This window comes from Beta vulgaris, chromosome 3 (assembly GCF_026745355.1).
Source record: "Beta vulgaris subsp. vulgaris cultivar EL10 chromosome 3, EL10.2, whole genome shotgun sequence".
Taxonomy (NCBI): domain Eukaryota; kingdom Viridiplantae; phylum Streptophyta; class Magnoliopsida; order Caryophyllales; family Amaranthaceae; genus Beta; species Beta vulgaris.
The window spans coordinates 9,917,185-9,926,850 of NC_079204.1; the positions used below are offsets into that span (position 1 = coordinate 9,917,185).

At 33.3% G+C, this 9,666-nt stretch overlaps 2 protein-coding genes across 2 annotated transcripts; both read left to right on the top strand.

Annotated features, from left to right (window-relative positions):
• The first annotated feature begins 3,580 nt into the window (after positions 1-3,580).
• On the top strand, positions 3,581-5,954 carry LOC104906428 (CEN-like protein 1). The gene is made up of 4 exons (XM_010695173.4): positions 3,581-3,922; positions 4,471-4,532; positions 4,639-4,679; positions 5,322-5,954. The coding sequence occupies exons 1-4, from the start codon at positions 3,722-3,724 to the stop codon at positions 5,540-5,542; spliced, it is 525 nt and encodes a 174-aa protein (XP_010693475.2). The 5' UTR covers positions 3,581-3,721; the 3' UTR covers positions 5,543-5,954.
• Positions 5,955-7,681: 1,727 nt separating this feature from the next.
• On the top strand, positions 7,682-8,368 carry LOC125495473 (uncharacterized). The gene has a single exon (XM_048640204.2). The coding sequence runs from the start codon at positions 7,682-7,684 to the stop codon at positions 8,366-8,368; it is 687 nt and encodes a 228-aa protein (XP_048496161.2).
• Positions 8,369-9,666: the final 1,298 nt, after the last annotated feature.

Here is a 9,666-nt window from a genome sequence, read left to right on the forward strand (position 1 = left end):
ATTCATGTCGGATCTTATTATGTTTGTCCTAAAGTGTACTTTCATAATATCAACTTTTAAATATTTTTTACTAATACAAAATTGTAGATATTGAAGGTCAAAGATATACCTTGGAGATCGTGCAAAAAGCAAACAGACATTATATTATAGGACGGAGGGAGTATGAACTTATTAGCTTTCATTTTGAATGTATTAACTTCAAATTAGAGTTATGCAAGCTTAATAAGTTATAAACATATGTTTATAAACGAATCATCAAGTATGCTTTTTTTAGTCTCAGGGCATGCCGCGGGTTACTAGCATTTTCATGTTAAAAAATATCATTTAATACTGCATAACTTATTGGTTAGAACTTTTTTTAAGGCAAAAAAGGAATGCATTAGATCAAAGAATGGACATGCGGAGTCTATAAGTACATAAGGAGATACTTCCGGGAGACAATGCTACTCACATCTTTGCTCCACAAAAAAAGGTATTAATCTAGCGAGATGATGTGCAACAAAGTTACCATTGGTCACACATGAGACCAACTACATGACATAAAACCTTGATATGAATGCATTACATCTTCCAAGATAGCATCTAAATCAGCAAAATAAACTATGCCACTCGACAAATGAGAGATAATGGACTGACAGTCAGACTCAAAGATGATATTTGTTAACTTGTGGGATCGTGTCATCTTCACAGCAAGACAGAGTGCTTTTCCTTCAGCAATAGCTTGCGGCAACCTGTAGGGTAAACCCGTAGGGTCACGGTCTTACCCTACAGGTTGTCGCACATAATACTACACCCAAACCAACCCAGCCCTCCTCTCCAATATGAGCATTCGCATTGATCCTCACACACCCATCGGGTGGAGCCTGGAGGATGCCACTACGAGGGGGCTACTTTGCGTTGGGTGCTTCGGCACTCCATAAATTTTAATAAGGTTGCATGGTTTAGTCTTCTATAAAGTATGTTTCTAATTTTCTTTAATGTGCATAATGATGACATGGAATGAAACAAATAAAGGGAAAGCGACACTGGCGCTTAAATTTGCTTAAAAACGCTTTTTAATATATTAGTATAGATTTTAAACAGAGATTCCTTTAGCATATTTATGCTATTCTTTAACATTTAAAAAAATAATGACTTAGTATTTCATTTTATTTAATGAAGATATACTAATGTTTTCTCGTGAGAAAACAAACCATAATTTCTAACTGATCAAATTTGTAACAATCATCACTATTGGATTGGCAGCCCTAATTTAGGGAATAATATGATTTTGATCTACTTTTTTCGCCTCAGTTCCTCTCTCCAAATCTTTATTATATAAGGAAAAGGGGAAGCTATGGTCTCCCCAAATGAAGAGACTATTTTACCCCATTTCCTTTCTAAATTACAAATTTACTTACAAACGGAAGGGGGTTTCAAACAAAAATATTGGAAATAAAATTATAGCAATCACTCACAAGTCAACTAAAATCATAGAATTGCATAATTTACATTATAAAAATCACTCAAATGAGAAAACTTTACAAAACTAAAAAAATTCACTTGCAAACTACAACCAATACACTACAACGTCAATACATACTTACAAAAATTTGACTTGAAATCAAAGTGTCCACTTTCTTCACAATCTATGAAGTAGTGTACTTAATTTAAAAAACAGCTAAAAAATTATAATATTAGAAGTCATAAATAAATTCAATAAAATTTCTACTTTGTTCATAGAATTTAACGTTGAAAAGTAAAAAAAAGACTGGTGAGAGACTTAAGTGATAGAGACTAAACCAATCAAATTTTGCAACTAAAAACAATTATACTTCGTATGTCTAATGTTTAAATTTTGACTCTTACTTATGTCGAAGAAAACTGAAATTTTGTCTCGAAAAAAATCGAAGCACGCATCGCGTGCAAAAAATGCTAGTATAACACTATATTAAGTCCAAAAAAAAAAAATTCAAAACCTTATATTTCCCATTATGCAAATACGACTTTTAATTAAAAATTTAGGGCTCGTTCTTTATCATTTTTTAATTTGTTTCTAGTTTTCAGTGCTTTTGAAAACGAAAAACAAAGATATAAAAATTAGAAAAAGTAGTTCCAGTATTCTGTTTTCAATTTTCAAAATTGACACATTTTGTATGAATATGACTAGTTGATTTATTATCCCCCTTATATCATATGACTTTTATATTTACAAAATTAAAATTTGAAAATGACACTAATGCTGAATAAACCCTTACTAAAAAAAAGTTGGAGAAGAACCGGATCCCTAACCTAACCTATAGAAAAACAAATATGTAATGTATGTCCATTTAATATGACTAAGCACATTTACATGAATCAAATGTTTGTTAATACACCATAGAAAAAGAAAAAGAACAATAAGAAAAATTTATTAGTTTGTTAATTTTGGAAATGATATTAATCGTTCTTCTTAAGGAAAGTTTTTGATTCTTCCTGACATTCTCAAACAATAAACTACAAAAAAAACTTAAAATAAGTAGTCTTATCACTACTAAATCAGGAAAAGCATCCTCCAATAAGATAAGTAGCTGTCATCCTTGTTTCTTGTCCACGAGTAATAAATAGGATTAGCAACACATCCCATGCTTGTTGATAACTTTCTTTTTTCATGAAAGTCATGTTTATCAAGAAAAGCTGAATTCCTATTCGTCCAGAGATATGGTAATTAATTGGACAAAAAGTTAAATTCTCCACTCTTAACAGCCAATAGGCCAGAGACAAGTTGATTCTTGCACTTGGTTTAGTATTATACTAAGAGCATGTAGCTCGTATAGTAGTATACTAGTATCATAGTATGCATGAAATGAAATTGAATCTCGTCTATATTGTATTCTTATGACTCGATTTATACCATAATTAATAGAAATATATATTATTTGATGAAAAAACACTTAACGATTAGATTACTTATTCCAATTTTCATTACATGTAAAAAAATTACAATTTTTCCTATAAAAACTAGTTTTTAGGCCCGGATTATGTCCCATGTAAGAAAAAAATTCATTTATTAATATAATACTTTATGATAATAGAACTAAATACAACTTGGTTTAGTGGTTAAAACTTACGCAATTTCTAAATTTTTTTATTGTACATCGATTGCATGCATGATCTAAAACTCCTAGTGAGAGCACCACGTGGCACAGTTTCTTGTTTATGCATTGCCTTTTAATATATTTGTATAGATGAATTGGTGTAGTTTTAGACTAAAAACATCTAAAGTATAACTTTTTAATCCAATCCAAAACTCAACTAGCCGTTCCTTTACATATATTGAGGACTTAAGAACCTAAAAAGGGTATCAAGAGAAATATCAAAAAAGGAAAAGAAAGCATCTCCAACACTACATATTGTCTCAACTTGTATTTATTCAAACGTGTTTAATTTGTCCTATTACACAATCACAATTTTGATGGGTAATGTATGTTAAATTTCATTTTTAAAATCTATTTTTGAGCTTGTAAAAGAACTTAATTAATTCTCTTCTCTCACTAGCTCCTTATCATTGTTTTCTTTCTCTCTCTATTTTCTTGTGTCTATAAATAGGCCATACATCATGTAAGTAACATATAACCATCGCAACAAACATAAAGAGTACTAGTTAGAAACTTGTATTTGTCTACTAAATAACAAACAAGCTTCTTTTTTCTCTTATTGGTTCATCACTTAGCTAGCTTGTTACTATTGTCATTTTTTCTCCATGGCAAGAGGTGTGGAACCTTTGATAATAGGAAGAGTTATAGGAGAGGTGGTCGATATTTTCAATCCAAGTGTGACACTAAATGTGACTTACAACTCAAGCAAGCAAGTTTGCAATGGCCATGAGCTTATGCCTGCTGTTGTTGTCTCTAAACCTCGCGTCGAGATCGGTGGTGAAGACATGAGAAGCGCGTATACTTTGGTAAATTTCACTTAGTCTAAGAATAACCTTACTTGCTAGCTTATATAGTTATATATATATATGCATGAATTACCAACTAAGGTTGGCGTGAGTGGTTAAGGATCTCTCGTTCCTTAACCAAGGTATCGGGTTCGAGCCTTGAGTATGGAAAAAAATCACAGCTGGGAAGGATGCTGCCCTTTGAGGTACCTATGCAAACTCCCGCAAGAGATTAGTCCACTCGTCGAAGGCGATGGAAAACTCCTCTTGGTAGGATAAAAAAATATATATGCATGAATTTATATGTTGCATACTTGCATGTAAAAGAAAGTATTATAGTATACCTTGTATTCATAATTAGTTATCACATTGGTATGAAGTATGATATAAAAACGTTATGTGCTAATTAAATCTTGATAGAAGTATACATAAACTATATATGAACATGATTTGCATTCTGATAGATATGTATGTTGGTTAAAAAAATTGAACTAGATTCATGATTAACGCATACTTATTAGTGACCTCTAAGTTGTAGTCTTGATGATTTATTATGGATTTGCTTCCAGATTATGGTAGACCCAGATGCACCAAGCCCTAGTGATCCATACCTAAGAGAGCATCTCCATTGGTTTGTATCACTATCACCCACCAACTTCCTCTCTTTTTTTTTTTTCTAACTTACTATATTGTTGTTAAGGAGGTCTTATATGTGTATATTTCTGTATGGTTTGTAGGATTGTGACAGATATTCCAGGAACAACGGACATTTCATTTGGTAAGTCCTAATTCAACATGTAAATTTGAATTAATAATATGACCGCTAAATGTGGATTAGACACGTATAGTATATCTCTAATACATTTTGGTAAACTAATTAATCTAGGATACCCCTCAAAAAAAAAAAATTAATCTAGGATAACTGCGTTATTCTCAACAGTAACTTCAAGTATCTTCTTAAAAGAAACACAACAACAAATTAAATTCTTCAGATCTTTTGGTTTGCTTCAAAGAAAAAACAAATTATTCTTTTGGTAAAACCTTTAGTGTTGATGAGTGACTTTCCTTATCATGAGTCCATAGATTACTAACTGAAATAATTTGTATAACTTATCAAATTACTATATCACGGAACATACTTATATCGCTTATAACCAATATCTTGCCAAGAATTAATAATTAACTAGTTATTAGATCTGGGATATGCCTCGATTAAGGAAAATTTTCATTTATTAATATTGTACTTTAAAATGATAACATTAAATACCACTTGGTCTAGTGGTTAAAACTTTAGTATATATGAAGTCATGGGATCAAAGCATGGATTACATGAAGTCCTTAGAGAGAGCACCACGTGACACCGTTCTTTGTTTAGTTATATAGATTAACCACTATTTACTATTCTAATGTGATATTTCAGGGAAAGAGATAGTGTGCTATGAAACACCAAAGCCAGTGGTTGGAATCCACAGGTATATCTTCATATTGTTCAACCAAATAAGAGGAAGGCAGACAGTTCGGTCACCGACGTCGAGGGAGTGTTTCAACACAAGAAGGTTTGCAGCTGAAAATGGCCTTGGCCTCCCGGTCGCCGTCGTCTACTTCAATGCACAGAGAGAAACTGCTGCTAGAAGACGATGATTGATCAATTGATCATCAATTATCATCATTTATTACTATAATCCTAAGTATTTTCCTTAAGCTAGCAAGAAACATAATAATGTATACACGGTGTTAATTATGGTGTCTCTGAAATGTTAGTATTTCATGCTACATGCATGTTATGAGTTATGTTTTTCTTCATGTTTATGCCAACGTAGCTGGAAATAATCTATTAAAACCCTAAGATAAGGTAGCAATGTAATAACCTTTAAATATGGATGTAAGTTAAGTAGTGTGTGTCTTTCATAAGTAGAACTAGGTTTATGGGTCATATCAAATACTATATATCAATTATGTGAGATTGTGTATATGTATGTCCTTTTCCCTAGATTTATCCTAATGATATGATATGATGATCAGTTATGATGTACGATGTACGATGTACTTAAAATTTACTTGTATTATTGATATCTTGTATGTAAAGTGAGTTGATGTATTATATGGGAGTAGTGATAAAACGCTCGTTGTGAGTGGGCAATTTGTCCCTCATTATATGGTGGCATTGCAATGAGTGGGCAATTTGTCCCTCATTATATGGTGGCATTGCAAAATTGTACTCCTGACGATCCCTCTTATATACTTTTTTAATTAGTCTTCCCTTAATTTAGTCCTCAACTTGGTGCGCAATTTAAGACATCCAAAGGACAAAAAGAAAGTTTCAAAATACTCAAAAAGATACGACAGCATTACAAGTTACAACTACAAAAACAAATACTTCATACTCCTTCAATCATAATCAGATTTTGCCGCACTTTTCATTTTCCTGTCGTTGGTGTTCTTGTAGTTTCTAAAATTAGACGTACGAAATGTGTGAAAGCCTATTCAAAGTCTTATATGTGGCTAGTCAACGGAGTGGCTAATCATACATAAGGTTAATTATAGTTATTTGAGGTCACTAATTAATATATGAGGACTACTTATAATTGTTGGTTTTTTTATCACCATAGTATGAGTTATTGATAATTGTTGAGATTATTTCTTATGTTGGGTTAATTGTCTTAGGGGTTATGATCAATACGATCGCGATTACTTATAAATTTTCAGCGTTACTTACAATTATTAAGGGTTATTTATATATATTGAAGATTTTACTTATGTCTTAATATAACTAGTTTGTCTTTTATACATATTGTCACATCGTACATATATCGATGGAGTTACTTAAATTTTCCTCCGTTTCAAAATAGATGATACATTGTGATTAAAACGGACTCCTAGGCAAAATTTCATAAGTATGTTTAGGTAGTATAATTAATTCTAGTGGTCCCATGTGAAAAGGAGGGAGAAAGAAAAAATTGGGGACCACTTGAATTGCTGCCGCCAGCTTTGGGGAACAAAGGGGACCATTATATTTTTTCCCTCCATTTTTTTGGAAGTACATTCACCTTTTACACATCAAACCTTTTCAACCAAAACATAAAATTTTGGCTTCCCTCTAAAATTTGAAAGCACTTAAACTTTTTTTAAATTAACCACCAAATCCTTGTTTTCCCTATTTAAGGGTTACAAACATTCCCCCAAAAAATCAGTTTTACCAACCAAAATGCTTACATAAAGGTAGAGAACATTCTCTCCTACACATTCACTGCACACACGCAGCACTATATTAACCAACCAAAATCTAAGGCAAAAAAAAAATCAGTTTGTTAATCTCATCATCATTTGCTGCATCTGGACAAAATGGATGCAGCAGTAGAAATGTACAATGCTTTTGTTGATGAAGAGGACATGGATGAGTACTATCTACAACTACTTGAAGAGATTGTGCCCAACTTCAACAGTCAAATCTCCTCTGAACCAGAACCTGATACACAAGAGCAAAACAGAAGAAATAAACCTAAGATGAAACATGAAAAGAGAAGGAAAGCTGTAGATGAATTGTTAATTATGGAAGAGCAAGGAATATTACCATATGGTGCATTGAAGAAGACAGCAACAGAAGTATGGTGTTTCAAGACACACAATAGAGAGATTATGGAAAAGAGCATGCAATCAAAGAGTTAAGGGTGATGTCATTGATGTCAGGTCAAGGAAAAAGGGAAATGTGGGGAGGAAAGTAAAGGAATATAGTGAGGAGTTTCTCCAATCAGTGCCACTGAATTTACGCACTTCAGTTAGATGCTTTGCGGGGCACTTAAAGTGTCTCCTTCAGCAATTTATAGACTGCTCAAGAAGGGGAAGCTCAGAAGCCATACAAGTAGTAACCATCCAAGTTTGACAGAGACTCACAAATTGGAGAGGATGAAGTGGGTGCTATCCCACATTCTACCTGGCACACCCACTGAACAAGCACAGTTTATACACATGGAGAACATCATACACATTGATGAGAAATGGTTCTACTTGAACCCAGATACAAGGAGATTTTATTTATTGCCAAGAGAAGATGATCCATATAGATGTTGCCAATCAAAGAGATTCAAAATTAAAGCTATGTTTATGGGGGTAGTATCAAAACCAATGTATGATGCTCAAGGTAATCTCATTCATGATGGCAAGTTTGGCATCTTTCCTTTTGTAGAGAGGGTGGCAGCAAAATACACTACCAAAAACAGAGATAAGGGCACTATTGAAACAAAGGCTGTTGAGAGGATCACTCAGAAGGTCATCAGAGACATGATTATACAGAATGTACTGCCATCTATAATGAGTAAGTGGCCTGCTGGTATGTCCAAGGATATATTCATCCAACAGGACAATGCTAGGCCTCACATACAAGGAAATGATGAGGCATTCAAGGCAGCAGCAACTAAAATGGGTTCAACATCATGCTCATTCAACAGCCACCTCAGTCCCCAGATTTAAATGTTCTTGATTTAGGTTTTTTTGAAGCCATACAAGCTTTAATGTATCAAACTCTTCCTAAGAACATAGATGAGCTCATAACAAATGTGCAAGATGCATATGACAGATTTGATCCTAGTGTTATGAAATACACATGGTTACAATTACAGTGGATTATGGTTGAGATTCTACAGGTTAGAGGAGGTAATAATTACAAGAACCCTCATCATGGGAAGGCAAGATTAGAAAGGTTGGGTCTTCTCCCAAAAACTGTCAAATGTGATCAAGTTATTGTGGATGAAGCTGTGCACTATTTGAATGAGAAGTTACCAAATGAAAGTGAACAACTTGAGTACTTTGACAATGAGGGGGTTATTGATGAAGACTAAAATGAATGGTATGTGTGCATTTTTTTGTGAAGATAACAGTTTTTTGGAAGTACATTAAAAGTGGGTGAATTTTGGGAAGAAAATAGTTTTTGCAAAGAACATGTTTTATTTGGTAAATACATAACAATGCCATTGAAGTAGGAACTTTTGTTAAACTGCACACCAAACCTAAACTATGTACATGTAGTGGAGGAATGTAGGTTTGTAAATGCAGTTTATATCAATGATTATGCTTATTCTATTTACAATTATGTTTCTTATTTACACCATTGTTATTGTTTTTTTAGTTTTAGGGACCGAGGCATACTATGAATTAGCAAAGAACCACAATCACAATTACTCATGTAAAGACATCATTTGACCTTCTACAATCCATCAGGGAGACTTTTAACTTATGAAGGAGTTCAAATCATTAACACCTCAAGGCACAATGCCGAGCAAATCATTGACTCACTTCAAGTTTTTGGTGAGTCCTTCATCATATGGATTAGGGAGTGATTTTAAAAACAGGGGGACTAAATATACAACAACAAACCAATCCGACAACAAAAGTGCTTTCTCTATTCATAAGTCATCATTCATCAATTTGACATCACCCTTAAACTCTAGGTCAAGCTCAACATAACCAATAATCAAGCCAACACAACCAACAGCTCCCAAGAACACAAGCATCAAACACAATCCAAGCTTATCCAACAGCAAGCCAAACATTGAACATCACCAACAGAAACATTCAACATCACCAATCAGATTCAAGATCACCAACACAACCCAAATATACATAAGCATTAAAACAGAAGAACACAAACCAACAACAGCAAATATTAACATGCAAAAAAACGCAAGTAAATAAGGATAACAAAGGGACAGTAGTCAAACCTCCCTTACTGTAATTTTTGTTCAAATTTGTACCACCAATCACTATCCCCC